Source organism: Nanorana parkeri, unplaced genomic scaffold (assembly GCF_000935625.1).
Source record: "Nanorana parkeri isolate BGI_ZX_2015 unplaced genomic scaffold, ASM93562v1 scaffold237, whole genome shotgun sequence".
Lineage (NCBI taxonomy): Eukaryota > Metazoa > Chordata > Amphibia > Anura > Dicroglossidae > Nanorana > Nanorana parkeri.
The window spans coordinates 860,672-879,373 of NW_017306505.1; the positions used below are offsets into that span (position 1 = coordinate 860,672).

General features: G+C 42.6%; 1 protein-coding gene across 1 annotated transcript in view; it reads left to right on the top strand.

Moving 5' to 3' along the window:
- The window catches only part of TPX2 (TPX2, microtubule nucleation factor), a 16,492-nt gene extending 1,967 nt beyond the window's left edge, over window positions 1-14,525 (top strand). The window contains exons 2-16 of the mRNA XM_018556411.1: window positions 1,352-1,435; window positions 1,515-1,581; window positions 2,491-2,604; window positions 2,681-2,800; window positions 3,350-3,480; window positions 3,980-4,134; window positions 5,551-5,722; window positions 5,868-6,006; window positions 6,730-6,946; window positions 8,298-8,396; window positions 10,935-11,108; window positions 11,195-11,341; window positions 12,031-12,142; window positions 12,402-12,589; window positions 14,347-14,525. Coding sequence (XP_018411913.1) covers window positions 1,352-1,435; window positions 1,515-1,581; window positions 2,491-2,604; window positions 2,681-2,800; window positions 3,350-3,480; window positions 3,980-4,134; window positions 5,551-5,722; window positions 5,868-6,006; window positions 6,730-6,946; window positions 8,298-8,396; window positions 10,935-11,108; window positions 11,195-11,341; window positions 12,031-12,142; window positions 12,402-12,589; window positions 14,347-14,457 — 2,030 coding nt within the window. The 3' untranslated portion in view covers window positions 14,458-14,525. The remainder of the gene's footprint in view (window positions 1-1,351; window positions 1,436-1,514; window positions 1,582-2,490; window positions 2,605-2,680; window positions 2,801-3,349; window positions 3,481-3,979; window positions 4,135-5,550; window positions 5,723-5,867; window positions 6,007-6,729; window positions 6,947-8,297; window positions 8,397-10,934; window positions 11,109-11,194; window positions 11,342-12,030; window positions 12,143-12,401; window positions 12,590-14,346) is intronic.
- The last annotated feature ends 4,177 nt before the right edge of the window (window positions 14,526-18,702 follow it).

Consider the following 18,702-nt stretch of genomic DNA (forward strand, 5'->3'; position numbering starts at 1 on the left):
TGTAAGGCCGCGACTTGGTCTTCTGTTCACACCTTTGCCAAGTTTTATAAGGTGGATGTTTTGGCATCTGCGGATGCTGGTTTGGGGCGCAAAGTGTTGCAGGCGGCCGTTTGAGGGGATTTTTTTGTTTTAAGTTGGGTTTGTTGTTTCTGTTGACCCACCCCTCTTTTTTTGGTACTGCTCTGTGACGTCCCTACAGTACAGGATCTCCGATCTGTTCCCTGTGTCCTTCAATGAACGGGAGAGAAAATAGGATTTTGGTACTAACCGTAAAATCCTTTTCTCTCCGTTCATTGAAGGACACAGGGCCCGCCCCTCTATATGGGTGTGTACTCCTTTACTGCTTGTTACTAAACTGGAGACTTGTCAGCAGGTGGGGGGTTTTGGCCACCGGCAGGGGCCGCCCCTAGGCTGTGATTGGTCTTTTAGTTTTGTGCCTAGCGTCCTTCTCCTGCAGGTGGCGATATTACCCTACAGTACAGGATCTCCGATCTGTTCCCTGTGTCCTTCAATGAACGGAGAGAAAAGGATTTTACGGTGAGTACCAAAATCCTATTTTTTCCATCTGACCATAGAAAATCTGCGGATAATCTAAAGGTCTATGGGCCAGCTTCAGGATTCTTTCTCATTTAACTTTAACTTACAGTGGAGAAGCCCCTCCTAAGTTAAAAAGCAGGTAGAGTAGAGAAGCAAGTAGAAATTTTAACCTTTTAAGAATCCAAGAAACCCTAACCCTAGTAAGTGCATTATAAACTGCAAGCAACATGTTTTAAATATTTTTAAGTTTATTCTATGTGAGTGGGAACATGTAATATAAAATGGTTGTCCCAATTTGGCTACAAAAAATGGAAATATGCTTAAAGTGACATTAAACCCTCAGATTTTTTAACATAAACCAATACTGTAATGTGCGCCTTACTGTAATCCATGGTAGTTTCCCTTCTCTTTGCTGCTCTTCCTTTTTAAATCCTCATGTCTTCTCATGCTTGGGGAGAACTTCCCTTTGCAGCTGAGTGCCTCTTCCTGTAGTACTGGCTCAGGTTGTGAACCTACACACAGACACCATGTATCCATTCCTGAGACAAGGCAGTCTGCTGCAAAACAGAAGTTCTGCCCAGCATGAGAACAGATTTAAAAGGAAGAGCCGCAAAGAGAAGGGAAACAACCATGGATTACAGTAAGGTGCACATTACAGTATTGGTTTATGTTAAAAAATCTCGGGGGGTTTAATGTCACTAAGTTCCCTACCCAGTCCTGACCATTCAGCCATGTGGAATTAAAGCAAAGCTGTGTAATGTTCATAATAAGGGAGAATCTTTTATTATTTTGTAAAAATAATAAATTGTTACAGATTCGGTTGCAAATGTAGAAAACGTCCCTCCAGAGTCGGGTCTGAACCCAGAGAACCCTGAAAGTGAGGACATGGAACAAGCAGGTGAGAATATGTTCTGTCATGTCACGTATGTACATGTGTGTGTATTCTATAATGGCTTACCCTGTGTGTCCCTTCGCAGAGAATGTGGGCACCATTCATGGAGGGAGTATCAAAAAACAGCAGACTCCAAAGTCACAAGCCAGAAGGTAAGATTTGGGCTGCCTAAAGATTTTGTTGCAGCATATACTTCATATACGCTATATATTGGTTGTGTATGTTTTTGAAAATTATTTCTATTATATTTGTGTTAAGTGTATATCACAAAGTATACTTTTACTTGTTAGACGTTTTTACACTGTCAGATTTTATCTAAATGACGCTATACTAGGAGATCTTCGGAGGTTTTAATAATTCGTAAACCTAACAAGGTGTTGGGGTAAAGAACTACCACAAGTATTCTTTTAGCGAGCTCCCAGTTCTTAAATCAGTCTTGTATAGGTATTTTTTATTATTCTATTGTCTGTGCTTTCAGCTAATAGAAGGGGGGGAAAAATCCAGCTGTTTGAGTGTATTTTGTATGTGGGCAGACTTCACTTACAGCCGAGGGCTCATTCACCCCATAGCATTGAGCTAAATGCACAAAGTCTGTGCGTTTATGGCACACCATCACACAGCGCACTGCACTCTAGGTGTGCTGATACATTGTATTGCCATTAATTTGAATAGCACCCCATGACGCTTCCTGGTCGGCATGCATTACAGCTCACGCGGTTCCACAATACTCTGCAGTTGACAAATAGTGCATGCATTACTTTTTGTGGTATTCTTGTGGTACTACCTGTTGCGCTGCATGCCATGGGGTGCCATTGTAATTGGTTTGCCACTTTGTTTTGGAAACACTGGTCACTAGAATAGAAAATGCATGACCCTCACAGGAAGAGAGAGAGATGGCAACACATACATGACAAATTCTAGCTGCTAAGCACTAATAGTTGGTTTTGTTTTGATAATTTTAAGAAAAGAACTATTTGATAATTCAATGGTTATTTTTAATCTATCTGGATGTCCACTTTAACTTGGAAGATTTTTCCTACTCGTTGTGTCTATTTCTTAAGGTCTTCCAAGCGTTTATCAGCCCAACAGAGGAGCCGCCAAATGGCAAAAATCAGGGCTGAGCGAAAGAAAGTGGCTCCCAAGCAAGAGCAACCTCCTATGAAAAGACCTAAGCTGTAAGTTTGTTTTTTTTGGCAAGTTTTTGGCACAATGAATGTCATGATTTTAATATATATCATTGTCCCCCCCAAGGTCTTCAGCAAGATGCAAATCCACAGACACCACAATCAACAAAGGTCTGTCCACAAGTGTTGCTGAAGGGTCTCCGAAAAAAAGAGCCAAGATTTTACCCGCCACTCCTACAGTTCTTAAGTAAGCCACCTGGATGCTAATATGAGACTTTACATGAGCCTGAGTTTATCCCATGCTCTGCACATCAATATTTTTTTTTTTATGCTGACCCCACTAAAAACAGTTGAATTTCTTGAGTTCCCTGAACACTGCGTTCTGCTGCCAGGATTGAAGTTAAATACCAAGTACTAAAAAGTTTAGCAAGCATATGATGCACTCTCCTTCCTCCCACATGGCACTGCTAGTAATTGGCGGCTCAGACACTTTGCAAACAGGGAGCATGTTCACCTTCTTAAGTCGCTTTCATCTTTCTCCTCACATTACAGCTATAAAATGGGGCACAGACATGACTCCCAATCACTTCCAATGATGTTACAGCTGTCCATTACCAAATAGTTCTGGATGCCTACTTCAGCAGATAAAAGCACCCAAAGACTACTAGGCTAACCAGTTTAAAATCAAAATGTAAACCACCCCTCCCATAGACTAAAGTTACCAGTTTACCTGGGGTCTAGTTGTTCTTGCATTGAAATGTTGACCAAAGGCATTATAGAATGTTTGTTTCACCAGGCGCAAAATTATGACACAGAAAGGGAAGAATTCAGAGGAGCAGGAACTCGAGAAGGTACAGATGCTTCAGAAGGAAATGGCTGAGATGCTGAAAAAGAACGAGGAGTCCCTGAAATCTGTTTTAGCAGGAGGTTTGTATGTTTTGGGTTTTGCCATAAGCTGGCTTGTTCTTGAGAATCAAATAATGTGAAGGTGCAGATTTCAGAATATGGACCGTTTTTGGGCCTGAAGTCATTTTAAAGCCTAGAACAGTGCTCTGGTATTTCAGCTCATTTTGTAGAAAAGGAAAAAGTAAATGGGTGTGCTTCCATCTATACTTGTATAAAAATTGAAAGAAAAAACGGTAATGGTTCTCTTCTTACAGAATGACCAGTAAGTCAGTAGGATTCTGTAGTAGATATAGCACAAAGTGAATGTTGTAAGAAAATCTGCAGCTTTACAGCAACCAGCCCAAGTTTAGACCTGAATTTGAAGTCAGGAGTTTGAATCTTGGTAAATAACAATGCTTGCACCTGATTTGCAGATATTATAGTTTTGTTTTACAGCATACTTAGTATATTCCCAAGGTGCCACATTCTGTGCATTTAGGGATTTGAACTCTGGCTTTTTTTAAATTCTTTTTATTCTTAGATCAACCAATGAAGAAGGTACCCATTCAGACTACGAAGCCTGTAGACTTCCACTTCTACACTGATGAACGTTTCAAACGGCATCCAGAAGAACAGCAAACAGAATACAAGCAAATGGATTTCACTGCTGAACTTAGAAAGCATCCACCATCTCCGGTGAGACCTTCTAAAGTAACCTTTTTTTCCACTCCTAATCCTGGAGATCTCCAGGTAATATAATTGGAAAGGACATCAGGGCACATTACTTACCTGCCACTGTCCCTAACAGTTGGATTTTCTGGGGTTTTCCTTTTAATGTAAAAACTCTATTTGGGGATTCCTTTCCCTTTGCAGTGGGTTCCCACAAGAATTGACTACATGTTTTGTCAAGGGGAGGACATAAGGTCCCACATGCTTGCATCTCGTCATGTGACTGGTCCCCTTTCCATTGTTTAACCAATTGCTGCTCTGTTTTTGTTTACAATGCAGGACCCAGCAGTCTTGCATTGTATTTTGGGCTGCAGAAGGCCTGCCAGCAGCCCAGGGACATTGTTAGGCTGTGGAGAGTATGTGGCAGCAGGGAATCTTAATCAACTCCTAGACAAAATGAGCAGCTTTAACACCTTTATTGCCAATGCCGTATGCCAGAAGTCACTGGCAGTGGGCCCCTGTAAACACTCCTGGCAACTATAGTCAGGATTGGATTTATACCGAAGGGATTCTGCTGGCTGAACTGCAGCCAGATCGCTTCCAGGGCCAGTGAAAAGTGAACCCTACTTCCCAAGCTCCTTTGCCCCCTCCTGTGGGGCCGGGAATGGCATCATAGGCATTGGCGTTTAGAGGAGGGTAGAGACCATAGAACATATGCGCCAATCTCCTCCCCCGCTTAATGGAGCCGGAAGCGATGCTATTTGCATCGCTTCTGGTTCCTCAGCTATGCTTCCCTGGCAAAAGAAGCCATCTCTTGAGAGAGCAAAATCTATATTTGATTAGCTTTTTTCAAGTGGAAAGGTAATAGGGGTCTAGGACCCCTAATGTCACCTTAGAAAACCTGTCACCACTAATCTACGCCTATTATGTAGGTAACTCTAAACTGATGACCTGTACAGTCTTAAAGCATTGCCTATGGACAATTTGGGGTACCATATTTTGTTGCTGTTTTGCGGGGCCCACATTTTGGAGCTTGGCATGTTGGGTATCTATTTACTCAGCGTAACCTCATATTTTAGGCTTTAATTAAAAATTTTGGTTTGATAGAGTTGCGCTAATATCATGCAATGTAAAAATTTGCAGCTGCCACCATTTTTTATTATACAGGTCTATGCTTTCAGGAAATGTATAACTCTTGAGGGTTTTACCTAAGTTTCAGGCCTAAAATGTGGATTATGACGTGTGCATAGAAGCCAGTCAGCGAAGCGTTAAGGTGCGCTTTCAGCACATAGCTTCACATGGTAATATGTATAGTTTGAATAGATCCTAATTTGGTAATGCATGTGGCCTAAAGTTTAAGTCTTGGTAACAGATCCACTTTAATGTGATGATCTGAGTGGAGTTGGATTTTTAACGATAGGTTCACTTTCATTTTTTCATAAGCACAAAATGGCCCGTACTGTGCCCAAACCCTTCAACCTCTCCAAGAGCAACAAAAGGAAACACGAGGAATCCACCAGTGTAGATTATACGTCCACTGCTGAGCAAGTGTTGGCCTTCCAGAAAAAAACCCCACAAAGATTCCATCTACGCAGCCGGCTAAGGGAGAATGAAGGTAAATGAATTGTGCAATGTCAGACTGCTTCATTGTGTGGAAACATGACTATTCAGCACCACGTTTTATAAGGTGCTTTGTTTGGTTTCATTTCTGCATGTCCAATTTTTACATTTTTGGGTTTCCTTTTTTTTTTTAAATCTAGGACCATCTCCACTAAAACCACTGAAGGCTAGGGTGACTATCCCAAAGACTCCTCAGCTTCAGACTAAGCAGCGACATCGGCCAACAAATTGCAAGAGTTCAGCTGAGCTTGAGGCGGAAGAACTTGACAAGCTACAGCAGTAAGTAAACATGAGGCTTGCATGGCAGGCTGGATGTAGATTAGGGTCTTGTGTATGAAAAATGTTTAGAAGGAAAGGGTAGTCTGACATGTTTGTCTTTATAAAGGTGTAGTGATGAACTAACTAGTTGCCCACACATAAGCAGGAATCCTACTGCCTCCTCAATATGACAAGGAGGGGGAGGGGATTCTTATGGGGACGTCCCCTGCTTTTTACTGGAAAGTCAACGGGCAGATTTAATGGAAGGAACTTTGAACTAGCTAGAAAGTAAGATTACTCCAGGAAGAGTAAATTCCCTACTGCAGCCTCCCTACCTCCTTGGATGTCATAGTTCTCTCCTCTTCTAGGAGGTCACGTTACTGTGCTGGCCCAGCTCTTCCGCTCACCTCCTCACACAACTTTTTGTGTAGCTGCCGGGGGGAAGCAAGTCTTTTGGGGATGACATCACATTCCAGATGGCAGCATACAGCACTGGTCTCGAGGCTTTATGTCTACACTTTAACATGTATTTCACAGCTAAATAACTTGCATAACCTAAATTAAATGAGGACTTTTGATGAGATTTTTGTTGAAATGAATGACGGGTTCTTATTTAGCATGTTTGCTGTTGGTGAAAAGCTGTACTTCTTTTTTTTTTTTTTCCCTTCATGCATTTTATGACATTACCATACCAAAACATGGATGTTCTTAACTGTCTCCACTGACATGTGGTATTGCCTTTAGATACAAGTTCAAAGCCCAAGAGCTCAATCCAAAGGTTTTGGAGGGAGGATCTCTCTTAACAAAGAAGCCCCCTGTAAAAGAGCCCACCAAGGCAGTCGGCTTTAATTTGGAAATAGAAAAACGAATTCAACAGCGTGAGAAGAAAGATGTAGAGGATGAGGAGATATTCACCTTCCATTCAAGGCCATGCCCAACTAAGATGTTAAAGGATGTGATGGTAAGTACTCTGCAATTAAGATGGTGGGAGCTAGCTATACAACTTCAGCTGGCAACTGTTCTACAATGCCATATGTAGAAGAATTTTTTTTTTGTGCCTTTAACCAAGATGAAAAAACATGCATTCGGTAGGCAAATAAAAACTTAACCAGGACGTTTCATGGATAAAAAAAAATTGCCATCCTTAATTTAAAATAAAATACACAAACATTGTTACAAACATAGTTTACTTCAGAATAAAAATGCATGCACAATTTTTTTCCTGTTGCACTGGAATGCATAACATTCGGTACCGTGCGTTTCAGTGTGAACAATCACAGTATATGGGTGGGAGGTGCGTTTGGGGTGCCATTTCAATAAATGGCACTGCAATGCACCTCCCACAGCATAATATATATATTTATGTGCAGAATAGCTTCAGCTTGGTTATAAAAGCAGGCTGGCTATTTCTATCCCCCCCCTGCTTGCTGTGCTCTCCTCCCAGCATGAAGGAGAGAGCTGGGGGATCCAAACAACTAATCAATGAGTAGTTGACGACTATTCTCATTATTGATTAGTTGCTAGCAGCTCTGGTTTCCTCTAAAATTTCTCTTCACGTTTGATTAGGGGATCCTCCTGATTGGACACTGGCAAATCTGTAGGCCAGCCCAGGGTATAACCCATCCCACTGCTTTTTTTTGCTAGTTTTCCAGGATAGACTTATTTCCTCAGGTCTGCCCCCTCTCCCCACCCCTGCTGGTCATACCTTTTGGGGAAAGTCATTCCCTCTCCCCTCCGCCACAGCCGGTGTATGGTCTGTACACCAAACTGCAGCTCTGCACCAATAAAGTTCACTAATGGTGAGCACTCATTGATCGGCATAGTCACCTGACCACACCGACATATGAAAAGCGCTTCTCTATAACAAGCATTTTTCGTTGGTACTTTTTTCAGAGTACAAATACAGATTTACTTTTCCTCAAGTATTTGTCAATTCCAATTGCCAATACTTTTGTAACAGTTTTTCTAAAAACGATCTTAGTACAATGATTAAGCACCAGGGCTCGGTTGCAGTTGTGACCGCCTCGACCCTGGTAGTTCTGCCACTGACTCGAGGCTGGAGAGGGACTACAAATCTCAATAATAAATTATATAGCTATTTAAATGCCACCAGCCATAGAGGAGTACAAATCTCAGCAATACATTATACAGCAATGAAGAATACCTCCAGCTATGGAAGACTACAAATCCCAGCACTACATCATACAGCAATATATGCTGCTCCTGAACCAAAAGAAGAAAAAAAAGAATTCAAATTGGTTCCTTGCTGTTTAACAAAAAATGTGATTTTTCAATATTCTTGCATTTCTTAGGGTGTTCCTGAAAAGAAACAGCTTCCTGTAACTGTGCCACAATCTCCAGCTTTTGCACTAAAGAACAGAGTTCGTATGATTTCCTCAGAGGAACAAAAGGTAAGTGAAGGTCTGGGTTCTTCTGTCTATGGAGGGGGATGGTTTTTTATCTCTACCTCTCAATCTACAGAATGGTGGATGGGTTGAAATATTGGATCCCCAATGGTTGGATTTTTACAAGGACGCAGGAAACTAAATCTTAAGTAGGTTTGACTTGTACCATTCCATCCAAAACAAATTTTGTTTAGATTGAGTGGTATTTCTTAACGCGTGACAAACACTTGAGTTTTATCGGTGCTTGGATGCTGTGGCCCCTTGTAAGGCTGGGTTCATTTCCCGGACCAGATCAGGAATGCAGTGCGTTGTGATATTGCCGCGTTCCGGAGCTTTTTTATTTTTTTAGCACAAAATGGGGTCAAATGCATTCCATGCGTTGTTGCTGCTTTTCAGTGCAGACCAGACAATGAGACGTGCAGTATTTCTCTGTTCTGGAACTGACTGCGCTGGTGTGAACAGAGGCCAAAAATAGCATAGGGATGCATTAGGATGCATTTAGGGTCTGGAAACGGTCTGGTCTGGAGATGATCTGGGTGCAGTGTGAATGGGTCCTAAAACCTGACCTTAGAATCAGTAGGCTTTACTGGGTTTCTGAAGTTAACACAGGTGCTATCTCCTCCCAGCATGAAGGAGAGAGCTGGGGGATCCAAACAACTAATCAATGAGTAGTTGACGACTATTCTCATTATTGATTAGTTGCTAGCAGCTCTGGTTTCCTCTAAAATTTCTCTTCACGTTTGATTAGGGGATCCTCCTGATTGAACACTGGCAAATCTGTAGGCCATCTATCCCCCCCCTGCTTGCTGTGCTCTCCTCCCAGCATGAAGGAGAGAGCTGGGGGATCCAAACAACTAATCAATGAGTAGTTGACGACTATTCTCATTATTGATTAGTTGCTAGCAGCTCTGGTTTCCTCTAAAATTTCTCTTCACGTTTGATTAGGGGATCCTCCTGATTGGACACTGGCAAATCTGTAGGCCAGCCCAGGGTATAACCCATCCCACTGCTTTTTTTTGCTAGTTTTCCAGGATAGACTTATTTCCTCAGGTCTGCCCCCTCTCCCCACCCCTGCTGGTCATACCTTTTGGGGAAAGTCATTCCCTCTCCCCTCCGCCACAGCCGGTGTATGGTCTGTACACCAAACTGCAGCTCTGCACCAATAAAGTTCACTAATGGTGAGCACTCATTGATCGGCATAGTCACCTGACCACACCGACATATGAAAAGCGCTTCTCTATAACAAGCATTTTTCGTTGGTACTTTTTTCAGAGTACAAATACAGATTTACTTTTCCTCAAGTATTTGTCAATTCCAATTGCCAATACTTTTGTAACAGTTTTTCTAAAAACGATCTTAGTACAATGATTAAGCACCAGGGCTCGGTTGCAGTTGTGACCGCCTCGACCCTGGTAGTTCTGCCACTGACTCGAGGCTGGAGAGGGACTACAAATCTCAATAATAAATTATATAGCTATTTAAATGCCACCAGCCATAGAGGAGTACAAATCTCAGCAATACATTATACAGCAATGAAGAATACCTCCAGCTATGGAAGACTACAAATCCCAGCACTACATCATACAGCAATATATGCTGCTCCTGAACCAAAAGAAGAAAAAAAAGAATTCAAATTGGTTCCTTGCTGTTTAACAAAAAATGTGATTTTTCAATATTCTTGCATTTCTTAGGGTGTTCCTGAAAAGAAACAGCTTCCTGTAACTGTGCCACAATCTCCAGCTTTTGCACTAAAGAACAGAGTTCGTATGATTTCCTCAGAGGAACAAAAGGTAAGTGAAGGTCTGGGTTCTTCTGTCTATGGAGGGGGATGGTTTTTTATCTCTACCTCTCAATCTACAGAATGGTGGATGGGTTGAAATATTGGATCCCCAATGGTTGGATTTTTACAAGGACGCAGGAAACTAAATCTTAAGTAGGTTTGACTTGTACCATTCCATCCAAAACAAATTTTGTTTAGATTGAGTGGTATTTCTTAACGCGTGACAAACACTTGAGTTTTATCGGTGCTTGGATGCTGTGGCCCCTTGTAAGGCTGGGTTCATTTCCCGGACCAGATCAGGAATGCAGTGCGTTGTGATATTGCCGCGTTCCGGAGCTTTTTTATTTTTTTAGCACAAAATGGGGTCAAATGCATTCCATGCGTTGTTGCTGCTTTTCAGTGCAGACCAGACAATGAGACGTGCAGTATTTCTCTGTTCTGGAACTGACTGCGCTGGTGTGAACAGAGGCCAAAAATAGCATAGGGATGCATTAGGATGCATTTAGGGTCTGGAAACGGTCTGGTCTGGAGATGATCTGGGTGCAGTGTGAATGGGTCCTAAAACCTGACCTTAGAATCAGTAGGCTTTACTGGGTTTCTGAAGTTAACACAGGTGCTTGTAATTAGTATTGCCTTTGGCACATTTTAGGCCAGAACAAGATTTTTTTAAGTCTTTCATACACCAGAAGTATGACCTCCAGAATCTGGTTGTACAGCAGAAGAACTTCTGAAAATATAATTTCACGTGTTGCTTGTTTTTACAGGAGGAGCCAGTCCCTATCATCAAAGCCAATCCAATGCCTTTTTTTGGAGTCCCCTTCAAGCCAAAGTTAGTGGAGCAGAAACCAATGGAAGCGTGTCCCTTCTCATTTAGCGAACGCGACCGCCACAGGATGGAAGAAAAACAGAAAAAACTTGAAGAACTTCGCCATGCTGATGTAATTAAGATATTTGATTGTGTTGAATAATATACTGACTTTATCCTTTTTATAGATTCTAAACCTAATGGGCATTTTTTTTCCAGGCTCCCACATTCAAGGCTCAGCCTCTACCCGATTTCGACCAGATCAGTCTTCCTGAGAAGAAAGTGAAGGAGAAAACCCAACCAGAGCCGTTTAATTTGGAGATTGATAAACGAGGAGAGGCAAAGCTTCATGTTTGGAAACATCAGGTGAGGATAGCAGAGTTTAGCAATACCTCTGTCCAGAATCTATTTTAATAAACTTGATGATGAGTTGGGTTTCTGAGGATGTTCACCTACACCTGTACACGCTTATTGGCCAAACAGGGTTTTATTATACTTGCCTGGACATAACATGCAATCGTTTAAACAAATACTAAATTGTGGTGGGTGAACATTTTTCAGGAGGAGCAACACACAAATACAACTGGGAGGCGATTGTCACCCCATAACAGGAAGCACCTGAACAAAGTTCTTATTGGCAGGATCAGTGTTTTACAGGATGGCTGCAGGTTTTTAAAATCAAACAACCTGGTAAAGGAGAAATACTGGGAGAGTAAAATGTACTCTTCCCAATACTTAAAGCTGGCATGTGACATTGCAGCTGTCACATGCCGGCTCTATAGATTGAGAGCTGAGTGATCACAAGCTGCTGATCGCTCAGCTCACGGTCTTCTCCCTGCAGAGAACTGTGACCATCAGTCAATGCTCCCCGCAGAAATTTCCTCCTCCCCTTTCTTACTCCAGCACTCATTGGAGGGACAGACAGGGGAGGGGCAGACACTGCGCTCTTTGACCCAAAAGATGTAATTTAACACATGAGATTTTGTTTCCTCTTTTCAGGACAGTTTTAATTTTGATAGTAAATTACTTTGGCTTATGTTTTTATATCTATCCAGCTTAAAGAAGAACTTAAACAGCAAAAGGAAATGTCCACGTTCAAAGCACGGCCTAATACTGTAACCCATCAGGAGCCTTTTGTGCCCAAGAAGGAAAGCCGACTCTTGACAGGTAAGGACCCTCTAAGTTCAGACCTCTCCAATAATAAATCTTGATTGGCACAAGTTTTTCTTTGACACATTATGGGTTTCTTGGTACTTATGTGGTGGTGAGGAGCTTGCAGGGCACTGCTAATAGGACATAACTAAGTCATTTATGTCCTAGATCATGATAAAACCAGAAAAATCAGATTTGAAGATAATGACCCACCAGCAGTGTCCTCCTTTCTCCTTGTTGCACCAATTTTCTTCCCTTTTGTTTCTAAACTTAGAGAGCCTTTCTGGTTCCATAGTTCAGGAAGGCTTTGAGTTGGCAACAGAGAGGCGTGCCAAGGAGCGCCAGGAGTTTGAGAGGCGTCTAGCAGAGCTGGAGACTCAGAAAAGTCTTATTGAAGAGGAGGAACGTAGGCGGCAGGAAGAGGAAGAGCAGGAGGAGATCAACCGGTTAAGACATGAAATGGTAGGCATCTCCCATGTGTGGTATTCAAAATAAACTCCAAACAAATCTAAATACATGTGTGTTAGGGATGCACTGATACCGGTTTATGGGAATAGAGTACCGATATTTTTCAGGACTCGCTGATACTGGCATCCCTGGGTACTGTGGGCCCGGCTTATCAAGAATCTTACAGCCCGGCTTACTGATTGCCTGGTGGGCCGGTGTTCTATAGAAAGAAGCTGGGCGGCATGTCATGACCCGGCTTCCTGATTGGCCAGGAAGCCGGCTCCATGCTCCCACGTAGCACTGCTGGTCAGAGGGAATCTCCTTCTGACTGGAAGTTCTGTTATCGGGCTAATCTGAGCGTTTTGTAGCGTGAGTACTCGCCCAAATACTCTATTTGGCACTTATACAGATACCAGTATCGGTTCATCACTAACGAGAAAGATTTTTAACAGATTTCATTTACATTCAGTTCTGCAACACAACACAACCCTAGCATTGCAGGAAACCTTACCTCTCTCTTCCCCCCTTCTATCCCTGCCCATGCAGGACTCTGTTACTAAGATTTTCCCTTAGTAACTGTCCCATAGACAACCTTTTTTACCAGACAGGAAGTGAAGCTGCAAAAAGAGCGGGGAAAAGCACAGGGAGGCTAAAGCCCCTGTCGGTGTAATTTTTGTTCTTCCCCCTGTTGCAATTGTTTTGTTCTGCAGTTATCTGGTAAGATTGCAATGATGCATACTCGTACTTGCCACATGCTCCGATACTTTTCCCGATACTGGAACTTCCAGTCAGCGGAAGATTTCCTCTGACTGGCAATGCCGCGAGGGAAAATGGAGCCGGGAAGCTGGCTCAATGCTGGTTGGCCGGGAAGCCGGCTTCCGAGCCAATCAGTGTCGAGCCGGGCAAACAAATCTGATATGGCGACGCAACTCCCCCACCCTGCAGACAAATCATTCCCCTCGTATAGATCCTTAGCAACAGTCATTACCATAGCAGTCCCTCGGCCTGCTGGGCAGACACTGCTCTCCCGGATCTGCCCTCATCTCCTGTGTGTACAGCGCCCAGGTGATTGGCCCACAGCGTGCTACTGCGCATGCACCGGATTTCTGATTGAGAGCGCTGGGCAGTCTGCGCAGTAGCAGGCTGAGGGCCAATCAGGTGGGCGCTGTACACAGGAGACGTGGGCAGATCCCGGAGAGCTTGGAACTATGTGAGGGCATTGAGGTGTCTGCAGGGTGGGGGTCCTGTCACCATATTGTCAGATCTTTTTGGCCAGACTCAATGCTGATTGGCCAGGAAGCCAGCTTCCCAGCCAATCAGCATGGGGCCCGCTAAACAGAATGGAGTCGGCTTCCCGGGCAATCAAGAAGCCGGGCGGTGGGTAATATCACGCTGCCTGATTGATTGTCCGGGAAGCCGGCTCTATGCCACCGGAAGTATAGGTATCGGCGAGTACCAAAATAAAAATATCGGTACTCGTACCCGATACCGAGGAACCGGTATTGGTGCATCCCTAGTTTTAACTATTTAAGTAAACAGAAACCTTAGTTGCATACATTTGCAAATGTATGTGGGTGCGACACCGCTGTTTAAAGGCACCTCTGATAAATGTGCTCCCTAATACAGAGTCTCTCACTTATGGGAGACACACGAGAAGCCCAGGCGCTGTCCCCGCATTGCAAATGAAGACTTCTAGTTTGTGACCCTACCAAATCAAAAACGGCAAATGACATATACTATGTTTTAACACTTCTCTTCTACTTTCTATTTAGGTCCACAAGGCTCAGCCAGTCAGGAAGTTCAAACCCGTGGATGTGAAAACAAGCGATATTCCCCTCACCGTTCCAAAAACCCCTAAATTTTCTGACAGATTTAAGATCTAAAAGTGCATCTGATAATGCAAGTTTTTTTAAAGGTGTTCTAGAGGAACCTGAGAGGAAAACAAAATACTAGGGGAGGGAAAAGAAATGTAGTGTAAAGTCTGTGTTTTATAAGTATTTTTGGGAGACGTGCAAATACTACAAGGGGTTAATGTAAAGTCTTTGTAAATATTAGCTATAACATTTTCATTTTTTGTTTTAAACATTTTAGTGTACAGTTAAATGTTTTAATAAACATACATTAAATTCCCATGTATGCTTTTTGCTTTTCTAATTTTCATCTCACTACACTTCATTTTTTGGTCTTGGATTCCTTTATCTGTAAGAGTTCATGATGGTTGGTTTGGGGCTTTTTTGGATGTGATTTTGTTTTTTCAGGCAAACTGCTTGATGCATAGATAAAATGCACACATCTGAGTGGTTTTACAAGCCAAAGGATTTGCAGGTCTGTCCTAAAATTTGCACAGCCCCAACATGTTTGGCAGGGGTAAGACATGATTTTGCAAGCACGCAGGTTTTGCCCCTTACCCAGCCTGTGATTGGACAGTCAAAGGATAAGCAGCAAACGAATGAGCTCATCTCTCAATTTTTCTGTCGGTGTCCCTTGTTGGCACAGATCATTCCAGTCTAAATTGTCTGATTGTGGTTCTCCTTCCACTTTCAATCCGAGTTCTGTACAGGGACTGCAAGAGGGTGATACAAATGTAAGTTCCGGTACCGCACTGCTGGTATTTAAAAATACATTTGAATGATTTAGCAATGAATACATAGCTGCAATGTGTGTTTTTATATCTGCCTGAAGTTCAGTTTTGAAGCAGCTCTTACATTTGCCAAGTTTTAGAAGGTAATAAACATTTTAGTTCTTATCTTTATATTACAAATAAACATTTTAATACTTCCTTGTGTTTGTGGCATGTAATTTCAGATCACAATGGCCTTTCCACTAAGTACATGTTGGAAGACCCAACTACATCCCTCTCCTGATATATCTATTTTTTGCATCAGTCGTATATCCTGCTCCATTTGAGGAGCATAGGGCCAAAGCCTTTATGCATCAGTCAGCTGTGTATGTAATTTGATGACCATTTTTTTTTCAGTCATGTGTACAATAGATAACTAGAATATTCACAGCACTTCAGTAAATCATGCTTTAAAGTCTAGTTTTGGTTCTTGCTTTGCATTTGATGTCTTGAGGGCATATGGAATTTCTCTATTCATTGAGGGACACCGCTCCCAAGAATTCTAATAGTGTTCTGCTGCTGCCTCCAGGAAAATGGAACAATAGGCAACAAATGAAAAGCCTGCCATTTGTAGCAAGCCGTATGAAAAGAAATTAAGGGAGGGAGCTAGCCGTGTCCCTCAATGGACTCAGGATTTTACCGTAAGGACCAAATCCTATTTATATACAGTATATCAGATTGAACTGAAAACATTGTTTTTACATTTTGTTGTCTGGAAGGTTGTTTGTTTTTTTGTGGCACTTGAAGTCGCTTGACTCATGAAAATCTTTTGTGCAAATTAGTGACTGGTATGGTGGTGAGTCATTTGTCACATGAGGGTGCCTCTTATGTGCTGGCAACAGAATAGAACAAATCTGTGTCTTTTAATTGTAATGACTAGAGGAACTGTTGCCCAAATGAGATTTAGATCATGATAACGAAAAACTTTGCTGTGCAGATGCCTAAGGAAATGCTAATTATAGTAAGATAAGCTACATGGGCTATGGCTTTATCCAGTCTCCTTTCACTTCCCTTGCCTACACAATATAGTAAAACTGCTACCGTGTGGATTTGCATTCATTTGAGGCCTTGCCTCTTACCCTTTGTGTGTGTATGTTGTCTAACAGCTCTCTGGTTGTAACAAAGGATTTTACATTTTAAGGGGCATGGGGTTGGTGACAGTCCTGCTGTACTAGGAGCCCCCAGCACAATTTTCTACTAATGGTTTTGGGGCTGCTTGCAGTGCGCCTACTGATGGTGCCTATGCCTAGAGTCATGCTGTTGTTCTGGGGGTTTTTTTCTCCTCTATGGGGTCCTTCTTGGCTCAGTTGGGTGTGCTTGGGTTCTCTAACTTCTCTGCCGCCTCAGCCCTAGGCCTGAACAATAGTCTGCCTGAGCCTTGAAGAAACTGGGACAGAAAGGAACTCATGCAGCCCAAATCACAATGGAGGGAAATCAGGCTGCCAGCTCTCACGTTCCCAGAGGTCCCATCAGATGTAATCCCTGCAAGGAAAGTATTCTTGTGGGTGAAAGTAGAGGAATGCTGGAAGAATGTGATTCATATCCAGTGGAAGAGTATTGGGACTGGCAGAACCGCATTAAAGAAGCTCTGTATTCTGTCTTTTGGAAGTTTCTTGTAACACACACAAGCTGGTTGGTTGGCGGTGGATTCCTAGCACCTTCTCTGTGCAGGGAACTTGGTACGTGAAGGAATCTGGTCTCCCGATGTTTGAAGCTTTGGACGATATGGTCCCTTCACCAATGAAATATCCCTTCCCACCTTCCTGCAGTTAGATCTGGACTTACTTCACTCTGCACCATCAAGGGTCTAGTCTTTGCTTTTTCTGAAACTATTGGCCATTATTTCTGTATCTTTGTGCAGGGAGTCTGCTATATGGTTCCAGGACTTATATTCCCGTCTCTTTGGTCTGGCTCCGGTTCAGCACATGGAAGTTTTTCCTCCCAGTGTCTGGATCTGGTTTGGGCTGAGTGAGGGTCTCTTCTGAGTGAGGCTGCTTCTTTCATAAAGACTATTTTTTACCCTCTAGGTAGCTCACACAGATCATTTTTTTTAACCTCATCGTCCCCCTTTTTAGGGTTAATTTCACTCAGTTGGCAGCAGGTCCCAGCTTTGTACGGCTTCCACCTGGTCTTCTGTTCCCACGTTCCAGTACTACCAAGTGGAATTTTCTGCTTCATCTGATGTCTGTTTCAGTTGGCTCTCTGATCTGCTGGCAGTCTTTGGCTTCCTGTATTTTATGCTGGGCCTGTTAACAATTGATTGCTGTATTGCACACACCTCGGTTGGACTGCTCTTTTGGATGTCCCAAAAGCTTAATGGGTAAGGTCACTTTCTGGTAAAGTGTAAAGAAATGAACTTACCAACACCCCACTGCCACCTGTCCGGGAACCTCTGCACATACCTGTGATTTCCCCGTCCGTCTGGGGTACAGTCACAGCCTCGCAGGATGTAATGAGCTTAATGCTTTGCAATGGTGATCACTCATTTGTCAGCACATGCAAATGACAATGATGTACAATTACAGTTGCTTATTTCTGGGACCTGATCCCCAGTTTAGAAGCACTTCTCATTGTTCGGCATGTTCATGTGACTGGAATGAACAATGAGCACTCACGATTTGCGAGCATTATGCTCATTACATACTGCAGGGTCATACATGGGCTGGTGAGGGACCACACAAGTATGTGCAGCAGATGCCAGGGTGCTAAATTCATTGTCATTCTATGGAATCCAAGAAAGGGATTTTAAGTTACAAAAATCTATTTTAGGTGTTGGAATATAACTCAGATTTCAGGCTGTGCCTATGCATGTTTTAAAACCTGAAAAAATTGATTTTAGGGAAGCAGAGCAAATTTCTGGTCAGTATCATAGTGCATGATGTACTGCGGAAACAAGTAACTGATGTGACCCGTCCTGGGTGAGGCCATGCTGCTGAAATGTGTAGTTGTACATAAGGCCATTCTGGGTTATGTGTCTTTCATTGCCACTAATGACATGTCTGGCAGGGTCACATGACTGTGCTGTATATAGATGATTAGACAAGCTGTGGTGACAGTCCTGGAATTCTTGAAGGAAGATTTAATTTAACTGCCAGGAAATGAGCACAGAAAGAAAGAGGGGGGGGGGGGCACATAAAGGGAATGATTGCATTAATAAACATAGTTTGGTGATGAAGGTTTTGGTGTTTTCTGAAAGTGTAATGTTAAGACATAAATGTGCTCTGTGTACCCCCCCCACACACACCCCATGCTTGGGATTAATATTGTGTTTTGGGGTTTTTTCTCTCAGGACTAAAACAATACTTTTTAATTGTTATGCAGGTATATAAGAAATAATGCTCCCATACAGTACGTTTGACTTTCAGTTATTGGCTAAACTACTTCCACAGCAGATGTAATTACAGCTGCATGGGTGACTTATTACGCTCTCTCCTTGTTTGGAATTTTTGTTATGCTGGACATACACTTTTTTTTTTTTTACCTTTTTTTTTTTTTTACCGTCTTTTCT